The sequence below is a fragment of the Hylobates moloch genome, unplaced genomic scaffold (genome assembly GCF_009828535.3).
Source record: "Hylobates moloch isolate HMO894 unplaced genomic scaffold, HMol_V3 SCAFFOLD_5, whole genome shotgun sequence".
Taxonomy (NCBI): domain Eukaryota; kingdom Metazoa; phylum Chordata; class Mammalia; order Primates; family Hylobatidae; genus Hylobates; species Hylobates moloch.
The window spans coordinates 119752862-119777386 of record NW_026652280.1 but is presented as its reverse complement, the minus strand read 5'-3'; the positions used below and the strand labels follow the sequence as shown (position 1 = coordinate 119777386).

The window sequence follows — 24525 nt, the reverse complement described above, 5'->3', positions numbered from 1 at the left end:
ACTGAAGAAGAACCACCTTATCACCCACAGCATTATGAAAAATAATACATTGTTGTATAATAATCACAAAACTGGGTAGGAAGAATCAATATTGTGAAAATGGCCATACTGCCCAAGGTAATTTATAGATTCAATGCCATCCCCATCAAGCTACCAATGACTTTCTTCACAGAATTGGAAAAAACTACTTGAAAGTTCATATGGAACCAAAACAGAGCCCGCATCGCCAAGTCAATCCTAAGCCAAAAGAACAAAGCTGGAGGCATCACGCTACCTGACTTTTAACTCTACTACAAGGCTACAGTAACCAAAACAGCATGGTACTGGTACCACAACAGAGAGATAGACAAATGGAACAGAACAGAGCCCTCAGAAATAATGCCACATATCTACAACCATCTGATCTTTGACAAACTGACAAAAACAAGAAATGGGGAAACGATTCCCTATTTAATAAATGGTGCTGGGAAACTGGCTAGCCATATGTAGAAAGCTGAAACTGGATCCCTTCCTTACACCTCATACAAAAATTAATTCAAGATGGATTAAAGACTTACATGTTAGACCTAAAACCATAAAAACCCAGAAGAAAACCTAGGCAATACCATTCAGGACATAGGCATGGGCAAGGACTTCATGTCTAAAACACCAAAAGCAATGGGAACAAAAGCCAAAATTGACAAATGGGATCTCATTAAACTAAAGAGCTTCTGCATAGCAAAAGAAACCACCATCAGAGTGAACAGGCAACCTACAGAATGGGCGAAAATTTTTGCAACCTACTCATCTGACAAAGGGCTAATATCCAGAATCTACAATGAACTCCAACAAATTTACAAGAAAAAAACAAACAACCCCATCAAAAAGTGGGCAAAGGATATGAACAGACACTTCTCAAAAGAAGACATTTATGCAGCCAAAAGACACATGAAAAAATGCTCATCATCACTGGTCATCAGAGAAATGCAAATCAAAACCACAATAAGATACCATCTCACACCAGTTACAATGGTGATCATTAAAAAGTCAGGAAACAACAGGTGCTGGAGAGGATGTGGAGAAATAGGAACACTTTTACACTGTTGGTGGGCCTGTAAACTAGTTCAACCATTGTGGAAGTCGGTGTGGCGACTCCTCAGGGATCTAGAACTGGAAATACCATTTGAACCAGCCATCCCATTACTGGGTATATACCCAAAGGATTATAAATCATGCTGCTATAAAGACACATGCCCACGTATGATTATTGCAGCACTATTCGCAATAGCAAAGACTTGGAACCAACCCAAATGTCCAACAATGATAGACTGGATTAAGAAAATGTGGCACATATACACCATGGAATACTATGCAGCCATAAAAATGATGAGTTCATGTCTTTTGTAGGGACATGGATGAAGCTGGAAACCATCATTCTCAGCAAATTACCGCAAGGACAAAAAAACACCGCATGTTCTCACTCATAGGTGGGAATTGAACAATGAGAACACATGGACACAGGAAGGGGAACATCACACACCTGGGCCTGTTGTGGGGTTGGGGGAGGGGGGAGGGATAGCACTAGGAAATATACCTAACGTTAAATGACGAGTTAATGGGTGCAGCACACCAACATGGCACATGTATACATACATAACAAACCTGCACGTTGTGCACATGTACCCTAAAACTTAAAGTATAATAAAAAAAATCACAAAACTGAAACACTGTAACAAATTTGATGGTGACAGTGAAAGAAACTCACAAAACTAGTTTCTTTAATTAGCATAAAGACAGCCACCATCCCAATATCCCTAAGGTGCATGAAGTTTAGGAAGGCAGCATGAGCTTCATCATAAATAACATGATTGTAAAAGAAGTGGTAGAGTGTAATAGTAAAGAGCTTGGACTCTTGGCCAGAATTCCTATGTCTAAATAACAGCTCTGCTAAGTTACTAGCTGTATGTCTTTGGGCAGGCTATTCAACCTCACAGTGCCTCAGTTCACTCATCTATAAATTGAGGATAATAATAGTAATTCATTTTACAGAATTTTCATTAGTATCATGGGTATTAACAAAGATATTCTAAAACTCTACCCCGTACATAAAAATGTATAGTGAACATTAGTTGTTGGTGCTATTGTTGTCATCATTACTATAAGGAAAGAATAAATAAGAGGCAATTCTGACTGGTTAGAAGACACTGAAAGACTTTAACAAGAAATTATGGAATTGCATTTGAATTTTGCAGTGGTGTGGATTATGGCCACGATAAACCATAAGATTCTGGAGGTGAGGAAATCAGTTAGAAGGTAATCTCAGATGTCATGCAACAGCGGATTAGAATAGAAACTCCACAGTGGAGATGGGCCATAAAATAATTCTAAATATGTCTGGGCAATCCCTAAATAGTTCAAAGCTAATTAATGTATTTCTAAGCAATCTATATGAAGAAACTGAAAGAGCAATTAGGAAGTACAGATGCTCCTTGACTTATAATGGGGTTATGCCCTGATAAACTTATGAAAATATCATAAGTCAAAAATGCATTTAATACATCTACTGTACTGAACATCATAGCTTAGCCTAGCCTACCTTAAACATGCTTAAAATAATTATATTAGCCTGCAGTTGGGCAAAATAATACAACACAAAGTTTATTTTATAATAAAATATTGAAAACTGATATAATTTATTGAATACTATACTGAAAGTGAAAAACAGAATGGTTGCATGGGTCCTCCAAGTATAGTTTCTACTGCACGTGTATCATTTTTACACCATCGTAAAGTTGAAAAATCATTAAATCAAACCATCGTAAGTCAAGGACCATCTGTATTTTGAACTGACTGAAAATGAAAATACACAGCTTTGTAAAATTTTGGGAAGGCAGCAAAGTAGCACTTAGAAAGAAATTTGCAGTACTAACTAAATATAGTAGCAAAATAAAGGGAAGTACACAAATCAGTGAGCAAACACCCTACCTTAACAAACTAGCAAAAGAAGAGCAAATTAAGCCCAAAAGAATAGAAAGAAAGTAATAAAAATCAGAGCAGAAATTGATGATAGAGGAAAAAAACAAAAGAACCAATAAAGCCAAAAGTTGGTTCTATTAGAAGACAAGTAAAATGCATACCTATCTAGTCGGGTTGACCAGGCAAAAAAAGATACATTACTGATATCGGGAATGAGACAGATAATACAACCACAGATTCTATAGACATTAAAAGGATAATGAAGAAATATTATGAATAAAAAGTCATGCCATTAAATTTGACAACTTAGACAAAATGGACAAATTCCTTGAAAACCACAATCTACGAAACTCACTCGAGGAGAAGAAGCAAGTAACCTGAATAGCCCTATGTTTGTTTTATAATTTTTTTTTTTTAAACTTCTAGGCCAGGCGTGCTGACTCACGCCTGTAATCCTAGCACTTTGGGAGGCTGAGGAGGGCAGATCACTTGAGGTCAGGAGTTTGAGACCAGCCTGGGCAACATGGCGAAACTTCGTTTCTACCAAAAGTACAAAAATTAGCCAGGCATGGTGACGTTCACCTGTAATCCCAGCTACTCGTGGCTGAGGCATGAGAATTGCTTGAACCTAGGAGGCAGAGGCTGCAGTGAGCCAAGATCCTGCCGCTGCACTCCAGCCTCTCCAGCCTGGGTGACAGAGCGAGACTCCGTCTCAAAATAAACAAACAAACAACAAAACAAAACCTTCTACTAAGGAAACTCTAGGCCTAGATAGCTTCCCTAGTAAATTCCACGAAACACTTCAGGAAGAAATAATGCTAATTCTATAAATCTCTTTTAGAAAATTGAAGAGAAGGGACTAGATCCCAATTCATTCCTTGAACATTATATTATTACCCAAACCAGACAAAGGTGTTACATGAAAATGAAACAATACATAAAAAGGATAATAAATAATTGCCACTTGGGATTTAATCATAGAAAATAAATATTGATTTAACATATGAAAGTCAAATTTGCCACATAAATAAAAATAAAAAATTATATCATCATTTCAATGGATGCAGAAGAGCATTTGAGAAAAATCCGACATCTATTACTGATGAAAACTTGCAGCAAACTAGGAATAGAAGGCAATGTCCTCAACTTAATGAAGGGCGTTTATGAGAAACTACAGATAATGTCATGCTTAATGGTACGAGACTTAATGTTTTTCCTCTAAGATCAGGAATAAGGCAAGGATATTCTCTCTCATGACTTCTATTTGACATTTTACTGGACATTCTAGCCATCGCTACAAGTCAAGAAAAAGAAATAAAAGGCAATCAGGTTGCAAAGGAAGAAGTAAAACCATTTATTAATTGGCAACATGGCGTCTATATTACAAAATCTGCTGGACTCTACACAAGGAAAGCTACAAGAACAAGTGAATTTAATAAGAGTTAAAGAATAAGAGATCAACATGCAAAAATCAATTGTATTTCTCTATCTCGCAATGAACAATAGAAATTAAAATTTTAAAACTCATTTATAATGGCATCAAAATGAAATATGAAATAATTACAGATAAATATGACAAAAGATGTATATGACCTTAACTCTGAAAACTGCAAAACACTTCTGAGAATTAAAGACCTAAAAAGATGAGGAGTATAGTATGTTCAGTGACTAGAAGACTCAATCTTGTTAGGATGTCAATTTTCCTATATTGATCTACAATTCAATGTGATTCCAATCAAAATCTCAACAAGATTTTTTATTGGTGAAGTTGACAAGGTGATTGCAAAATTCATATGACATGCAAAGGACCAAGAAAACCCAAAACACCTATGAAAAAAGGAAAAGAACAAATGTGGACTAACATTGACTTCAAGACGTCTTATTAGCTGCAGTAATCAAGACAGTATCACATTGGTAAAAAGATGGACAAAGAAATCAATGTAACAAAATAGAGTCCAGAAACAGACCTACATATACATATATATAAAGATATATATACACACACATATAGATATATATACACACATATAAAGATACACACACACAAAGACATATATACACATATATAAAGATATATATACACATATATAGTACATATAAATATATGTGCACATACACATAAAGATATATATACACACATATGTACGGACAACACATTATCTACAAACTTACAAAGGCAGTCCAGTGGAGAAATGATTGCATTTTCAACAAATGCTGCTGGAACACCTAAATATCCATATGTAAAAAAACCCTGCCATTATTACCATATACAAAAAAAAAACCTCAAATGAATCATAAATCTAAATGTAAAACCTAAAACTATAAGGCTTCTAGAAGATAACAAAGGAGAATGTCTTTGTAACTTTGGGGTAGGCAAAGATTTGTTAGATGTAATACCTTTAGCATGATCCATACAAAGAACAAATTAACAAATTGGACTACATCAAAGGTAAAAACTTCTGCTCTATGTATAACATTATCAAGAGAGTAAAAAAAAAAAAGCCACAGGTTAGGAGAAGTATATGGAAATAAAGTATTTTATGAAGGACTTTTACCCAAAATATCTAGGGAGCTCTCAAAGCCAAATAATAAAAAAATGCATGGCTCATTAAAAAGCTGACAAAATATTTGAACAAGCACTTCACCAGCAAAGTTATATAGATGGTAAATAAGCGCACAAAAAGATGTTCAACATTATTAATGAATTAATGATTAACGAAATGCAAATCAAAACTACAATGAGACACCATTATATGCCTGCTAGAATAAATAAAATTTAAAAGACTGGCTCATGCTTGTAATCCTAGCCACTTGGCAGGCTGAAGTGGGAGGGATGCTTGAGGCCAGGAGTTCGAGAATAGCCTGGGCAACTTAGCTAGACACCATCTCTAAAAATTTAGCCAGGCATGGTGATACATGCCTGTTGTTCCCACTACTCAGGAGGCTGAGATGGGAAGATGGCTTGAGCCCAGGAGTTTGAGGCTACAGTGAGCTATGATTGTACCACTATACTCCAGCCTGGGCAACAGAGCAAGACCCTGTATTTAAAAAAAAAAAAAAAAGAATGACCATACCAAATGTTGGCAAGGATAAGAGGCACCTAGAACTCACAAATACAGTTGGGAGAAATGTAACATGGTATAGGTACTTACTTTGAATAACAATTTAATAATTTCTCAAAAACTTAAATGTATATCCACATATGATCTATATATTCCCCTCTTGGCATTAGTACCTAAGAAAAATAAAAGCATTATGTCCATCCAAAGAATTATATTTGAATGTTCATAGAAGCTTTATTTGCAAAAGCCAAAAACTAGTAGCAACCTGAAAGTCCATCAGCAGGTTAACGGGTAAACAAATTGTGCTATCTCCACACATGGAACAATAATCAGCAATAAAAAGAACTATCATTACACATAGCAACATGATGGAATCTCAAGATAATCATGTTGTGTGAAATAAGCCATACAAAAAAAATAATACATGCTATGTGATGCACATCAAATTCTAAAAAAAATACAAACTCATCTCCAGTCTGAAAGCAGAACCGTGGTTGCTGAGGGTTGTTGGGCGAGGCGGAACAAAGCAACAGGTAGGAGCATGATGGAGGGATTACCAAGGGGCACAAAAACTTTTAGGGATGATATTGGATATGTTTATTATCCTGATTATAGTGATGTGTGTGTTCAAACTTATCAAATTGTACACTTAAACTATGCACAGTTACCATCCATCTCAAAGCTGTTTTTATATAAAGTCGCACTAATGATCCAAGAAGGAGTGGTTTCAGCAAGAGGCTGCCTTATGAATAGGACATGGAGTGGTAGAAATTGAGCATAGACTACTTCCCCAACAAGCTTAGCTTTGGTTGTGGAGAGGAAGAGGGTGAGAGAGTGTCTGGCATGACCAGACAAAAGGCTGAGTTATGTATTTAATATGGGAGGAGATTGAGCATATTTATATACTATAGAAAATGAGCCAGTGGAGAGAATGAAGTTGAAAATTTAGGAGTCAAAAGCCAGTTGATGGAATACGGGATAAAAAGTCCAAGAAGAAAGATAAGTCTTGAATGTGAGGAACCTTATGGCTACAAATGCAAGTATGTTTTCTGGTTAGGCTGACAGACACAGAAGTGGTCTGAAGAGTTGGTAGAATTCAAGTCTGTTGTTCTCTCTTTTCTTTTTCTGGGAAGGAGGAAGTTTGGAAGGAGTGGATACTTAAGAAGAATGGTGGAGCTTTGGAAAAATCATTGCCTACCACAATTGAAATGGTGGTTAGAGATAAATGTTCAATCTTTGGGCATTCTTATATAACAAGATGACAGACAATAAAACAGATTTAGGCAAATAAAATAGCTGTCCCTTCCACATGTGCACAATTGATTATTATCCAACAGTCTTTTCTCTGATTTCTCTCTCTTTACCTCTAACCACATTTCACTCATGATAATCTTTCTGTTGACCCTCACTTATTTTTCCCTCAATGCACAATAGATTTTTTAACAAATTCTTTCCTCAACATCATTGGGAAATATTTCTAACATACACATGAAATTCGGGAATTTAATGAACAGCTTTATTCAATCTTAACATGATACTATATTTACCTAAGTTCAAAAAAAGTTTCAACCAAATAAAAAGGTCCACAGGCCAAGAGAGATTTCATCATGGGCAAACATCAACACACTCACTTACTTTTCACATTTCATAGATTTTATGAATAATGCCCAGAGCACCTCTGAGAACTCCAGGTATTACTGTGGGTAGGCAAAAAGCAAATATGGTCAGAAATGACCACAGGCAAGCTAATTAGGTAGTTCCCCTGAAGTGAACTGTTAATATTAAAGCCATGCAAATTAGATCATACCCACAGGTCCTAGGTTTGGAAAAAATGCTCTGGTAAAGTAGGAATTTTTAATAAAAATGATAATTATGACCCCACAGCACTGATAGTATTTTCCTCTAGTGTTCCAATTTTTGTTGCCACTTTGGCATTTAATAAATATAAAAAAGGTTAATAAAAAATATTTTCTGCATATCATGTAAAATTTCTGAAGCTGAAAGCATGCAGTTTCTAAAGACAAGAGTCATTTTTCTTTAAGCAGTAATAAATCATGCATTAAATCTAACAAACTGTAATTCAGATAGTGTCAGAGGCGTGTGAACCAGAGCAACTCCATCTTAAACGGGAGCTGGGTAAAATGAGGCTGAAACCTACTCGGCTGCATTCCCAGACAGTTAAGACATTCTAAGTCACAGTAGAGATAGGAGGTCGGCACAAGACACAGGTCATAAAGACCTTGCTGATAAAACAGGTTGCAGTAAAGAAGCTGGCTAAATCCTACCAAAACCAAGTGACCTCTGGTCGTCCTCACTACTACATTCCCATCAGCGCCATGACAGTTTACAAATGCCATGGCAACGTCAGAAGTTACCCAATATGATCTAAAAAGGGGAGACATGAATAATCCACCCCTTGTTTAATATTTCATCAAGAAATAACCATAAAAATGGGCAACCAGCAACCCTTGGGGCTGCTCTGTCTACGGAGCAGCCATTCTTTTATTCCTTTACTTTTTTAATCAACTTGCTTTTGCTTTGCACTGTGGACTCGCTCCGAATTCTTTCTTGGGCAAGATTTAAGAACCCTCTCTTGGGATCTGCATCAGGACCCCTTTCCTGTAACAATAGTACCTGCCAAAACAGACTGTGTGCATCTCCTTTCAGAAGTTCAACCGTATCCCCGGCCTGGAGGTGTAAAGGGGGTCCTTCATGCAGAGCTGGAGGTGGTGTTCCAGAATAGTTCCTAATGACCTGCATCTTTGGTAAACCTGAAAATAAGCCAAACAAGTTTTAGAATTGAGAAAACAATGATGCGTGAAGTCTACACGTACTTTACAAAAAATGACATTATTAACATTAAAAAGTGTTAATACCACCAAGTCCAAGTAAACATTTTAAGTAAACATAACAGAATGCTTTTCAACTTTCTCATTATATGAGATGGTAATAGAATAAGACACATATTTACCCCATGATCCCTGACATACTTTTCTTCTCCCTTACCATCAATCTCTTTTTTGTTGAAAAAATATTTCTCCTTCAGCTGATGCCTGCTTCATAAAAAACACATCACGTACAGTTTAATGGAAAAGAATCAATTTTTTCATCAACTCAATCCTTTCTGCCTATTACTTTCCTCTTGGGCACTGGCTGATTTCATCACTGAGGAGGCTCACCCTTTCTGTGTATGTATCACATTGCCCGGTATATGGATCATATCTTAAGGTTATCTTTGTAATTCAAAAGCAAAAAGGTGATGGATGTGCCACTGCAATACTTAAGACATTTATATGGAGAAACTCTTCAGGCTCAAATTTAGGCTTGCAAAACAGACCCAATAAAGGGAATATGTCTAAGCCAATAGTACCAATGATATTTGAAATACAGATCCATTCCTTCTCTTTGTATTTCTTTGAATGCGCAATGAAGGCCTCAGTTCACTATTTCATTTCTGAGAGAACAGCAGCTTCAATTGAACATGGGTCTGGGTGCAGCAAGACTAGTCACAATGGACAACCTCACAGTCACTTATTCATTTACAGGTGAAACTGCTCCCAACTAAGAGAGGTCCACTCATAAACATGATATTTTTTGCACATTTAAGGACTGAAGCCTTTATTATGCTTCAGGACTTTTTATTCTAATGACTAACCATGGTGAAGCTGTAACTGGCTGAAAATGCTGCACTAAACATGTAAAGAAGGATGAATGACTGTCATTCGGCTCTAGATGTCCAAGTTACCTAGAAAAATCTCAAAAGCTACATGAAATGCTTCAGCCAACAGTTTATTAAAGTCCTCAAAATTCTTTTGAACAACCATGCCAGAGGGAGAAAAACAAGTGTGGCTATAAACTGAACAGACTAGAAAAGTTTTAGTCAATACTTGTTTATCAATCCAATCAGGAGGCAGAGGTTGAAAAACACTGTGCCCTTCACCCCAGTTTAGCTGCCGGGACTTGTCAGGAGTCCCAGCTGACTGAGGCTTGTCAGGAGTTGCTACATCCTCCTTTGCTTCTGTTCTTGTGCCGCAGAACCCCCAGAGGGATGATTTTAATCTCACATTCATGGAGCATTTCCCTACCAGATGTTATAAGGTCTCACCCTAACACCAACAGCAGATTTCATTGACTTTCCCCTAAACAATGCTCTATAAGAGAACTCCTCTCAGTTAAATGTTTAACGGACTTGCTCTCAATACACTGCAAATGCCTTTAGTATATAGAGTTTATTTTACCCATTCTATTAAGTTGCTACTGCTAATTTAAAATGAAACCTAAATATCCCATACGCAAGCGATTAAGAACTCCAACAGGTGGAAGAGGATGTAATATAAAGTAGAATAATTTTTTAAATGGAGTCTGGTTGGCATGATAGTTAACTCCGTGTTTAAGGAAGAGAATTGCAGTTCACCTCCTTTTTATTGAGTATATCTAGGGCAAGGAAAGCATCTTGTTTGGTAGGCTCCCTGGGTAATTTTGTTTTTCTGACAGTTTTAAATAGAGGCGGAAGTCAAGAAAGAAGATCTTTAAAACATCAAATAGCTGATGTGGTCTCAAATACTGGGGCCAGTTCTGAGCCGTGGCCTTCACTGCAGTTTTCTGTTGCCAAGAGCCACAGGGATAAAAGGGAGCAACGTCACGTGACAAATCATGGAAAGAGCAGTTCCTTTATTGCCAACATGTCCAAGTCAATCGTTCTTAAGAAGAAACAACTGAAAATTCACAGAGTGTTTAGGAAAAAATTAACTTTGATGACATTTCACCACCCAAATATATATTAGGGATTAAAATACAGAAATGCCCAGGCTCCATAAGAGGCTGTAAGATGTTAGGGATGGAGCAATGCTGCCTCATATGTCTTTCTGTAGGTGGACTGGAATGCCCACCACATGCCCATAACATGTAAAATTATATTTAACATTACAAAGGGTACATACACTAGTATACTCTGGTCAAGTAATAGGACTTAGCTATTCTAGCTTTTCTAGTCCCACTTATTCCTAAGTTTTTTATTTACTCTATCTTTTCTGGTATTGCTTTCTTCTTGGCTATGAGCTTCATTTAGGAAATTCACCTAGTAGCACACTAGTGTAAGTCTGACCTCATCCCCAAAGCAAAAATGTGTAACCCTTGCCAAGAATTATGCTTAATCCCAGGTAATAGCCACTGGGACATTGTTATTAACCTCTATTCAGCCATAATCAACTTACAAAGTACAGTGTTTCTTCAACTCATACGGTTTTTTGTGGAATGGGTTGTGAGTTTACGATATAATGGAATGTATTTTTTTTTTGGTCATTTGTTAGGGTTATCTTTGGCAATTTATTTCTGATTGTCAGCACTTCCAATTTCAGCATGATCTGTTGTCAGGGGTACAGAGATCAAAGGATAAAAGGACTGAAACAAGGGCACAGCGATATAATGAATTCTGACAACTTGCCCTTTACTTCTGATTTTAGCATATAGTAAGTGTTCTACAATACAGGTGGGATAAATGGTTGCTTTCCAAAATGCCCTTTAATATTCTTCCACTTATGAAAAAGGCACCATTACATTGCTAACAATGTGAAAACACTCACGTTAACTGAAAGATAAAAAATTGCGATTAAGAGGAAATGGGTTAAACCTGACGTCAGCACTCAATTATCAATACAATTCTTAACACAATCTACCGCCACAGCAGGCATCACACTTCACAAATGAGATCAAGAACGGAGAATAAATTAGATTTACAGATGTTTATATTTCAAACAGCCATTTAGTATTAATTTAATATAGGTTTTCTTCTCCCTTTAGAAAATATGCCTCTGATAGGTTTTAACCTCTGTTTAAAAACATCCAGGGCAGAACATTCACCACATGTCCCCATGACAACTCAGTCATTGTTGCATAGAGTTTATTAATAAGGTCTTCTTGAAACTTACTTAAAAATCTCTATGTAACTTCTCTCCATTGACCTCCTGCCTTCCATCTGGAATTATGCTGAAGATGGCAAATCTCCTTTTCATAGATTAGTCTTTCAAAATTTGTTCAGGCTTAAAATTCCCAGTTCCTTAAAAAACTCCGTATCTTCCCTTGGCCACCCATACTTCAAAGGATGCTGCGGTGCAAAGTAGCGTAAACTACAAAACTTGAACTCTTAAGTTTCCTCACTGACACTGATTAACTGGAAACAGACAGTCATATCCCTTAAAAAATGACAAGAAATACACATTTCATTATATTATAAACTCACAACTAATCCCAGAAAGTTGCTTTTCTCTTCTTGGGAAAATACAGACCCAACAATTGTTTAGTTTCTCTCCATTCCAGAACTTTATCTACAACAGACACGTTAGCTGAGTTACAGTGTTGCTCACCCAAATATGAATATTTATATCGCAACTACCTTCAGACATTAAATGCAAAATAATCACATGTACTTTCGACATATGTATTTGGGCAATCTTAGAAGTTCCTAAAACTTTTATATAATCAATTATAATTATCCAAGAGAATATGATTAAAATACTAAGCCAAAATTAGATCTCCTGCCAGATGTTTAATTATTTTACCTTGTTTTATCCCCTACAACAAAAGCTTTGTTGTACAGCTAACTATGCCCTTAATATATAACTTGACAATTTTGCTCATTAACTTTTGTTCACACTAGTAATTGTGCTTGGTCTTAAATCAGACAAGATCCCCAAGTCAAACTTATGCAGGAGGAATTAACAAACAAATTAGCAATATTAAAATGATAGTTACACTCTACTAATAGTCATGTGTTTCTGGTTAAATAAAACTAAAGCTACATGTAGGTATGTAGAATGCTGGAGTTTCCCAAAACAATACAGAAGTGTTTTTAAAAGGGGGACCTGAAACAAAATTTCCTTTCAAATTTGAATTCAGCACCACTAAGAGTGACACATGCCAAGTGACACATGTGCTTTTTTAAAAAGTTAATTCTAAGTAGAATCCTGTTAGAAAATTTTCTAGATATAAACTGTTTCACTGATAATTTTCACATAAACTTTCAAACGTCAATGAACTGAACAGCTAATTGTAGGAGCATCAACCACTGTGTCTTCTAAGCAGGGCAAGAAGAGCGATTGCTACAATATAGATTAATATCTATTCATGATGCTGATATCACTGCCCTAATGCAATGGGCTTCCCCGAGGCAATAACTTAGAGCAGAGTGCTGCCTACTAGATAAATGGGCTGTCAGTAATATGCTAGCCTTTCACCTCTGAGGCCCAATTTAAAATCTAAACCACAGCCACATTAAAAAATAATTAGTTTTACAAGATATCAGAAGATGTAGATGGTTTATCCTGGGAAACTGATCACAAGCATAACATATTCATTCATTCATCAAATGTGACTTCAGCATTCCGTAAGTGCTGGGCATGGCAGTTTCAGAAGAAAGCAAGGGAAAGTATCTTGCCTTCAAACAGCCTATAGTCAGCCCATGGAATAGACAGACAGGTGAACTCTAAGATAACAATACAACTGGGCATGGACTTCCATCCAGAGGGAACTTTAAAAAAAATAAATGTTCATATTTGTAAAAATTTTCGGAAATTTTCCTTTCATAATTCTTGGGTAGGACCCTAAAACATGTACTTTATTTTTTCTATAAATTTCCTAGCTGTGACATCCAAACTCTAGCCGTTTGGGAATCACATTCATGTGGGTACATGTGCAAAACACCATGACCAACACCTACCACTGCCAAATTTGCTTTTGAGACAATTACAGTGAAATAAGTGCTGCCTGTCATCTTCCCAACTAAAATACCCTTTATAAATTAACATCTGGACCTTTCCTGATACAAGTCCACAATCTAAGAATCAGGTCCTAATGACCAGGCTGAGCCTGGGATGCTAGGTGCTGGGATTCCCCTGCCATCACGGCTTACAGGGCTCTTTCTAAGAAAGCATGACTTTTTCATTGATTTGCTGGTCTTCAGAGAGGAGTAAAAGGAACCACGGCATGGAATTTTGGTGGAAAAATTCTATGCTACAACAGAAGCAGGCAATTTGGTGGAAAACAAACTGGTCTAAAAAACTGATTGTTCACAAAGGGAACACTCCCCATCAACAATTTTTAAAATTTTCACCAGAGAAGCCTACATTATTTTTATAAACAACGATGACTCAAATAATGGAAATAGCACTGTCACAGCTCATATAAAAACAAGGATGAGGCAGAGATGCCTTCCTTCAACCTCATAACCACTGACTAGTCACTCTTTGGCACTGTCTACTGGAGTATTAGTGAATTATGAATCAAGGATGAAAGATACGATAATGTCTTTGGAAGTTGTTTTCACCTTTATTAAAAAGGTGTTTATAGGCTACCAAATATAAAATATAAAATTTCCTGTGTTACTTGAAAATCCATGCAAATTTAACATTCTGTTCTGTTATACATGTACATTTTATTGGAAAAAATGTTTCCCTAAAATATTTAAGGTCAAAGCTTCAGGAGAAAATGCCATGTACTTGGCAGACCCCTGGCAAACAGCTATTCCCAGGGACGCAAGGAATCCAGTTTCAGAAGCATAGCCCTGAGCTATCTTATCATCTTCTTTAAAGATAGAAAAAGAACACAATTACACAATTTTACAGAGTATTATCACCTAGTCTAACCACCTTGTCACATTATAAAACTAAATACTAAAATAAATCGTCTAAAGTCAACAGCTAATCAGAAGCAAAAATGGAACGAAAATCCAATTTATAGACTCTCAGTTCAGGCTTCCCTACTTCAGGTTGGTCATTCTGTGCAACCTACAGGGAATGAGACTGGTAGAAAAGAGGCCACTTGACATGGCTGATGTATGTTTCAGGATGATCTGAGTACCTGCCACATGTCTGGTGTTATCTTGGGAAGCAGGAAAGGAGGAGGTAGAACTTTTCTTCAAGTGGTGAACAACTGAGAGCTCACCAATACTAGGCAAATTCCAGGAGGAAGGTAATAACTCCCGGTAATATATTCTAAAAACAGCCTCAAAAGCCCTCAAAAAAAAAAAAAAAAAAAAAAGCAAGCACTGTATTGGACAATCTGTAGAACTCCTAGAGCCTGACACATCTGTATGCAGCTCTGTGGACGTGTGACCTAGCAGCCACAGGTAGTTCTTTCCACATAAGGTTATTATCACCTAAACCACATTATTCTGCTCATCTGACTACACCCAAGTAATTCAGGGCTGGTGATTAACCCAACTCAAAGACTGCAATAAATAGGCTTAACATGTGAGACACCAGCGGCTGAAGAGAAGGCCATGAGAGAGAGTCTAAAGGAGCAGCACTCATTGAAGAATATTTGCTCTTACAGAACATGGAAGTAGGAGGCAGATATCTAAGTCAGCAAAGAACAATTTCTGACTTCTGTAAACAAAAGATGACTGAGATCACTAGTTTATAAAATGGTTGGTCCAGAAAGATTCCATTAAAGCCTCCTGTACTCTTCCCTTCTTCTAAGGCACTGAGGTCCAGAGTGATTATTGAGATGATCCCCTTGGCTTTTTTTTTTTTTAATCTCCCAGATTAAAAAAGCTCCCAGAGCAACTGAGCATGTTTGCTTTCTCGCAACCAAAATGAACCATTATCAGTCCACTCATAAAGGATATCTAAAAGAGAAGATAACAGGGTAAAAGTAAAAATGATTAAGGGCACTTTGCAAGAACCTAATTTTCCTTCTTTGTTCTATGGGTTCATTCATTTATTCAGCAAATATTTACAGATCATTCATGCATCGATACTGGCTTTGCACTGGGAATGCTACCTTAAATAAGACTGACTACATCCTTCCCTCTTAAAGCTCATATTTTAGTGGAGGAGACAAACACAAAAGCAAGTGAATCAATGTAATAATACCAGATAAAAGTACCATAAAGAACCACGTAGAAAGAGATTCTGGATTAGAGAGTGACAGGGGTGTGCGTGGAGTGGGGGATGCTTTATTTAAGGGTCGGCCATCAGGTCAGGGTTAAGACCTGAGGAGAAGACAGTGGGCATTTGGGAGGAAAAATTTAACAGGCAAACTGAGCCATATGCATGAATGCTCTGAAACTGGGAAGAACTTGAAAGTACTTGAGGGACAGAAAAAAGGTCAGTGACACTGCATGAAAGCGATGGATAAAATTTAAACTTGATAATATGCGGTCTTGAGGGTCTGGCCCATTTTATTACTCCTTTCCTACACTCGTTCTGTGAATTATTTGAAATTTACTGAACAGGTCAAGTTCTCATTAACATACTTTACCTTCTTCCTGGCATATACTTACTGATGTCTGAATGTGCAGCTCATCCCCCAACCCAAGGGAAAAAATAATCTGAACTACTCTTCTCACTCCTTAAAACTCAAATATAATTTCTACTAATAAACCCATTGCCACAGACTAAATGTCTATGTACCCCCAAATACATATGCTGACACGTAATTCCCAACGTGATGGTATTAGGAGGTGGAGCCTTTGAGAGGCAATTAGGCCACAAGGGTGGAGCCCCATGGGCAGAATTCCTGCCCTTGTAAAAGAGGCCCTAGAGAGCTCCCTCACCCCATCTACCATGTGACAACACTGAGAAGACAGCCATCTGTAATGGCCCTTGCCAGACACTGAATCTACTGGCACCTTGATTGTAGATTTCTTAGACTCCAGAACTGTCAGCTGTCATTTATAAACCACAGAGTCTACGGTATTTTGTTGGAGCAGCCTGAACAGACTAAAACACCTACCAACATTCCCTTAAGTGCACTTTAAGTGCCTTAAACATACACTCCTTTAGATACTCAATCTTGCTTCAGAACCACTCAATACACCAACAGTATTTATTTAGCTAGTATAAAGTATAGGTACCAGACTATAGCACCTTTCTTTGTGTCTGGGTACAGAGTTTATATCTACTAGACTGTGACCAAACACCATGGTGCCATAGGTTGTGTTCTTTATCTCAATTATTTATTTATTTATTTTGGAAAAGGAAAGAAGGAACAAAGGAAGGAAGGAAGGGAGGAAGGGAGGGAGGGAGGAAGGGAGGGACCCTTTCTCTCCCAAAGGCCACCCTTCCAAATATGCATGTGCACACACATGCACATATACTTGATTATATCTCCAAAGTTTCTCTCTAATCAAACCATTTATTGCCACCTTCATTTCTACCTCCCAGTTCAAGCACTGTCTTTCTAATTGACTTTTCCTCATTCAATCTGACAATGTTTGACCATCCTACACACAACAGCCTGATTAAAAAAATAATAAATTATATAATAAGTTTCCTATTAAAAACTTGCTCACTGCACTTAAATTTGAACTCCTGGTCATTGCATACAAGACCCTATATATTTTCTGGCCCCTGATAACTCTCCAGTTTCATCCTGTTCCAGCCTCACACTTGCTCACTCTTTTTAGTCATGCTGACTTTCTTATGGTTCCTTAAATACCTGGAGCAAGTAGGTCTGTCACATATGAGTGAACTACAGCAACGCTATCTTGAATAGGAGCTGGGTAAAATAAGGCTGACACCTACTGGGCTGCATTCCCAGATGGTTAAGGCATTCTAAGTCACAGGATACGCTAGGAGGTCAGCAAAAGATACAGGTCATAAAGACCTTGCTGATAAAACAGATTGCAGTAAAGAAGCCAGCTAAATCTCACCAAAACCAAGATGGCCACGGGAGTGACCTCTCCTAGTCCTCACTGCTACACTCCCACCAGTGCCATGACAGTTTACAAATGCCATGGCAATGTCAGGAAGATACCCTATATGGTTTAAAAAGGGGAGGCATGAATAATCCACCCCTTGTTTAGCAAATCATCAAGAAATAACTACAAAAATGGCCAATCAACAGTCCCTGGGGCTGCTTTGTCTATGGAGTAGCCATTATTTTATTCCTTTACTTTCTTAATAAAGTTGCTTTCACTTTACTCTATGAACTCACATGAATTATTTCTTGTGCAAGATCCAAGAATTCTCTCTTGGGGTCTGGCTTGGGACCCCTTTCCTGTAACAGGTCCAGACAAGGCAGACTACATTATGAACTTGCAATTCACATAGTTATCTGTTTACTTGCTAGTATCTATCTCCTCTTGTTTTCACATATATATTTATATTGCCTAAATTTGTATGATAAATATTTATTTTCATAGCCAAATTTAGCTTTTAATGATACAAATATTCAGTTATTATTGGTATTATAGAAACAAACTGCCACTTGATCATTAGTTTTTACTTGCTTTTAAACTACTTTTATTTATTTGTACTTCTACCCAACTACCAATATGCTATGCACAACTGACGTTTTCCAAAAAAATAAAATTGTTTTTGACATGTAAAACTGCTAATATATTCCTTAAAGGTTCTTACTAAGGCCCCCTTAATAATTTATACTCATTCTGAATACACTTTAAATGAGATGACTTGCATCATTTATGTTAAAGAAAAACACCCAACTTTTTTATTTCCTATACACTCAATTATTTGCTTGCTTTTCTTTATTTTTCTCTGCTCTCTTGACCTCCCTCCTTCCTGTGATCATCTTGCTTGAGTAGTAGAGAGCATATTCAGATGCATTCCCAAAAGATTCAGATTCATGCAGACAGGGTTTATTGATTTACAAGCTAAAATGAAGAGCATGTGCAATTGGTATTTCTGACTGGCAAAGTTTCAGAGAATGCAAATGACTCTGCACCATGATTTTGATGTGCTGATTTTTTTTTTTTTTAAGAGGTTATGGAGCCCTTAGGTCAGAGACCAACTATCAACCTATCTACAGAAAAGTGCACATAAATTGAACAATCTCTCTACCCTTCTTACAAACATTCTTCCATAACAAACTTCTGAAATAGAACAAGGGAAACGCAGAAGAGCAGTCTTTTATTTATAAAATGGTGCTACAATTAAAATATTTACTTGGAAGAATTTCTAACCTGCTCAGTCACTGAAAACTTCTACGAGTCCACTTTCAAACTCTGAGGATCTGCAATCACCACAATATCTAACAGGTAACTCTAAGGTTTAGTTCCTCCCTTATTTTTATTTGAAATTTTCCTCCTTAACCTTTTTCTGAAGTGAGAAAAGGAATTCAAGTCAGATAGAACCATTTAGTTACAATCCTATGGATTCAGACATGAGCAGAGTGAATATATACATTTATCAGTTTAAAATCAAGCAAATGTATAACTATTACTCAAAGCCACCAATGTTTCATAGGAGGAGGCTAACTATGTGTCTTCATTTTTTGAAAAATAGATGAAATTTTTCGTTTAAATTCCCTTTCCCTGGGGCCAAGTGTCAACCACCAACATATTTACCTATGAATATACATTAACTGAAAAAATTGCTCCCTTCCCAGGAACATTCCTTCTTAACAGTGTCTACAATAAGGAGAGGGGAAAACATCAGAAACCACACTCAGTTGAGTTGTGTATTCTTTTGAAGTGGTACTGTTCTGACCATGAAAACACTACATGCTAGTATAGTGCCTGTGTCAGAGAAGGTTCTTATTTAGCCAAATATTTTCATTTACGTATGAAGCAACTTAAGTCCAGTTGCATATTCTAGCTAAAAGCAAAAGTGGTGTTCTTTCCAAAAGCGCTTTGTTACCCACTAACAGTGGAATCCTTGATTGACCAAGAAAAATAAGTTTGGATTAGATTACAGAAAGTTCACAAGTACTTATTTCAGATTTCAATACTTAATGAATGCATCACCACTCTTTTCCAAGAAAGCTGGAAAAGAAATCAGATTCAAAATTTTCTAGTGAGAATGATAGCTTTTATAGGCAAGAGTAAATCCTTTAGATTATTATAGGAATTTCAGAGATTTAGTCTCAAAATTTCTACAACCCTGGGATTATAATATTGGAAATATATATTCTGTCTCCTTCCTATAAATTAATTGGGAATACTAAAAATTTAAGGCATTATCCTATAAGCTTTTGTCATCTACAATTTTTCAATGTAAAATATTTGAAATGTAGGTGAATATTAACTTTAGGAATAGTACTGCTATTGCTTTGTCCTTTGACACTTCAATATTCTTCCCCCAACTATCAATCTGAAAACTACTAACTCTCTCCCTGACCTTCCTTCCTTTTTCCCTTACTTTCTTTATCATTAGTCTAATTATCTCCCCAAAATTTTAGTTTCCCATCTTTTTTCTACATAAAGAGTTTCTTTAATCAACTTTAAATACCAAAATTATATTATGGTTTTCACTTATTCAAATGTAGCATAATAAGCTACTCAAACAAGTCAGCCTTTCCCTTATCCCCACAAAGCTTAGGGTCTAACGGGGAAAAGGAAAATGTTAAATATACACTGGCTTCTAGTCATATGAAAATAATAACAAAATAGTACCTACATTCTAAAAGTATAATAAAAATATACAACAATAAAAATGTAAACTGTAGGCTACAAACAAAAATAAGAATGTTAAAATAATAAATTGTGCCAAGAAGTTATAAATCGTCTGGTAGGTAGTCCACTGGTAAAATCAGGGTTATACATAGAAATGACACACTGAAATAAAACTTTTAGTTCTGCCTCATTTCTCAGCTAAAACACCAGTGACACTTAGCACAAAGTTCACATGCACAACTGTTCAATCACAGTTTATAGAAGCACCTGAACATAACATAAAGCCAAAGCAATCCTGGAAAAATGGAACAAAGCTGGAGATATCACACTACCTGACTTCAAAATATAACACAAATCTATAGTAGCCAAATCAGCATGGCACTGGCATAAAAACAGACACATAGACCAATGGAACAGATAGAAACTCAGATATAAATCCATGCATTTACAGCCAATTCATTTTTGGTAAAGGCGCCAAGAACATACAATGAGGAAAGGGCAATTTCTTCAGTAAATGGTGCTGGGAAAACTGGATACCCATATGCAGAACTAAAAAACTAGACCCCTATATCTCAGCACATACAAAAATCAAAGCAAACTGTATTAAAGACTTAAATCTAAGGCCTCAAACTATGACACTACTAGAAGAAAACCTCACAGAAATGCTCCAGGACACTGGTTTGAGAAAAGGTTTTTTGTGTAAGACCTCAAAAGCAAAGGCAACAAAAGCAAAAATAGAACAGGATTACATTAAGCTAAAAAGCTTCTGAACAGCAAAGGAAACAATCAACAACGTAGAGAATGGGAGAAAATATTTGTGAACATTCATCTGACAGGGAATTAATAACTAGAATACAGAAGGGGCTCAAACAACTCAGAAGAAACAAATAATCTAATTTAAAAATGAGCTAAAGATCTGAGTAGATATTTCTCAAAAAAGACATACTAGTGGTCAACAGGTATATGAAAAATGCTCAATACCAATAACCATCAGGGAAATGCAAATCAAAACCACAGTGAGATATCATATTACCCCATTTAGAATGGCTTTTATCAAAAAGACAGAGGATAACAAACACCAGTGAGGGTGTGGAGAAAGGGGAACCCTCATATACTATTGGTGGTAATGCTAATTAGTACAGCCCCTATGAAAAATAGTATAGAGCCTCATCAAAAAACTAAAAAATAGAACTACAGAATGATCCACCAATTCCACTACTGGGTATATAGCCAAAAGAAAGGAAATCAATATATTCAATTGATACCTGCACTCCCTTGCTTATTGTAACACTATTCATAATAACTGAAATATGGAAATCAACCTAAGTGTCCATCAATGGACGAGTGGATAAGAAAATGTGGCATATATACACAATGAAATATCATTCAGCCATACATGCAGCCATAAAAAGGAATGAAATCCTGTCATTTGCAGCAATATGAGTGGAACTGGAGGTTATTATGTTAAGTAAAATAAGCCAAGCATAGAAAGACAGATATTGCATGTTCTCCCTCCTATGTGAGAGCTAAGAATGTGAAATTCATGAAGATAGGGTATATTCATGGTTACCAGAGGCTGGGAAGTGGGGTAGTAGGTAGCAGATGAAGAGATTAATGGGTACAAATATACACTTAGCAGAAAGAAGATCTGATGTTCAATAGATCAGTAGGGTGACTACAGTTAACATTAATCCATTGTATATTTCAAAATAGCCAGGAGAGCACAATTCAAATGTTCCAAGCATAAAGAAAAGATAAATACATAAGGTGGTAGATATCCCAATTAACCCTGATATGACTATATCAGTGCATCAAATTATTGTATGTACTCCAAAAGTATGTACATCTATTATACATCAATAAAAATAAAAATATAAAAAAGGAAATTATCCTAGCTCTCTGTGCTGCCTGCAATGTCCTTTCCTCTCTGACCACCTAAGACAGTCTTTCCCGAGAGTAGAAAAAGAGTAAACATTACTCCTGCATATAAGCCTAACTTCTGACCTCAGCGTAAGCAACAATACACAACACATTTACACATTTCCCATTTTCAGTCAAGACAATCATTTCTATTTCTTTTTTTTTTTTTTTTTTTTTTTTGAGATGATGTCTCCCTCTGTCACACAGGCTGGAGTGCAGTGGCACAATTTCACCTCACTGCAGCCTCTGTCTCCTGAGTTCAAAGCAATTGTCCTGTCTCAGTCTCCGAAGTCGCTGGGATTACAGGCATGCACCACTACGCCTGGCTAATTTTTGTATTTTTAGCAGAGATGGAGTTTCACCACGTTGGCCAGGTTGATCTCAAACTCCTGACCTCAAGTGATCCACCTGCCTCAGCCTCCCGAAGTGCTGGTATTACAGGCATGAGCTACCATGCCCAGCCTCTATATCTTGAATAATTAAAGTAAGACTTCAGCTTATGAAATAAAACAATCTAACAGCAGTTACGTCAATGTAGTATAAAGGGGACTTTATAAGAAAATTCTGTATGTATTAAATCATGGCCTACAAATAAGAATCAGTTTTTATTTTTTAAGAATTTCAAATGTTATGGCCTATGTTCTCTTAATTTTCCCTTTCTGGCTGTCTCAGGAAATAATGAGCACTATAGAAAAGGACGGCTAAGAAAGAATTGTTATACACAGGAACTTAATCCTTTTTGACGTTTTGTCCTGAGAGTTGTCTCTGGGTATATATTGTCTTAGACACCACAGTGGTTCATATCACTTTGGATGTATTACTTCTGATCTAGCATGACACTGCCACAGAGGTCAACTGAAGTTCCACACAGCTACCATAGGGAGAGCAAAACACAGGATTCCATGCAAAGATATTCTCTGGGATTCACAGAACACATATTATGATTAAAGTTCTATTAATTATAAACATAAAACAGAACTGGATATTAAAGCAGCATTTTCATACTTGTTATTCAGTTGCATTTTCAGGTGTTTCACTGGTGTTGTTAAAAATGTATGTTCAACAACTTAATCATTAGTACAGTCATGGAAGAGAAATTGCTAACTAATTGCTATTAGTACAGCCAAACGAGAGGAAATATGACTAGAAAATCTGCAATGTAGGTTTTAGTTTTTATTTTGGCATAGAATTTATATGAGGATGTAAGCACTTCAATAAATGCCATTTTGCCTCAATTTACCTACTGGGCACAATACTTCAACATCTCTTTCTAATGAAAGAAAACCGTACTTCCGTTCAAATTAATGGCCTCAATAAAGTATGTTTAACGTGAAACGTACAATAATACAATATATAGCTAAAGAATAAAAGGCCTATGAGTGAGAACATGCGGTGTTTGGTTTTTTGTCCTTGCTATAGTTTACTGAGAATGATGGTTTCCAGCTTCATCCATGTCGCTACAAATGACATGAACTCATCATCCCTTATTGGCTGCATAGTATTCCATGGTGTATCTGTGCCACATTTTCTTGATCCAGTCTATCATTGTTGGACATTTAGGTTGGTTCCAAGCCTTTGCTATTGTGAACAGTGCTGCAATAGTAGCATGATTTATAATCCTTTGGGTATATACCCAGTAATGGGATGGCTGGGTCAAATGGTATTTCTAGTTCTAGATCCCTGAGGAATCGCCACACCGACTTCCACAATGGTTGAACTAGTTTACAGTCCCACCAACAGTGTAAAAGTGTTCCTATTTCTCCACATCCTCTCCAGCACCTGTTGTTTCCTGACTTTGTAATGATCACCATTCTAACTGGTGTGAGATGGTATCTCATTGTGGTTTTGATTTGCATTTCTCTGATGGCCAGTGATGATGAACATTTTTTCATGTGTCTTTTGGCTGCATAAATGTCTTCTTTTGAGAAGTGTCTGTTCATATCCTTCACCCACTTTTTGACAGGGTTGTTTTTTTCTTGTAAATTTGTTTGAGTTCATTGTAGATTCTGGATATTAACCCTTTGTCAGACGAGTAGGTTGCAAAAGTTTTCTCCCATTCTGTAGGCTGCCTGTTCACTCTGATGGTGGTTTCTTTTGCTGTGCAGAAGCTCTTGAGTTTAATTAGATCCCATGTGTCAATTTTGGCTTTTGTTGCCATTGCTTTTGGTGTTTTAGTCATGAAGTCCTTGCCCATGCCTATGTCCTGAATGGTATTGCCTAGGTTTTCTTCTAGGG

The 24525-nt window shown here is 36.7% G+C and overlaps 1 protein-coding gene across 2 annotated transcripts in view; it reads right to left on the bottom strand.

Moving 5' to 3' along the window:
• Positions 1-24525, bottom strand: part of VAV3 (vav guanine nucleotide exchange factor 3) — a 417957-nt gene that overhangs the window by 61163 nt on the left and 332269 nt on the right. For both annotated transcript variants that reach the window (XM_032155203.1, XM_032155201.2), the window contains exon 20: positions 8652-8788. In XM_032155203.1, coding sequence (XP_032011094.1) covers positions 8652-8788 — 137 coding nt within the window. The remainder of the gene's footprint in view (positions 1-8651; positions 8789-24525) is intronic.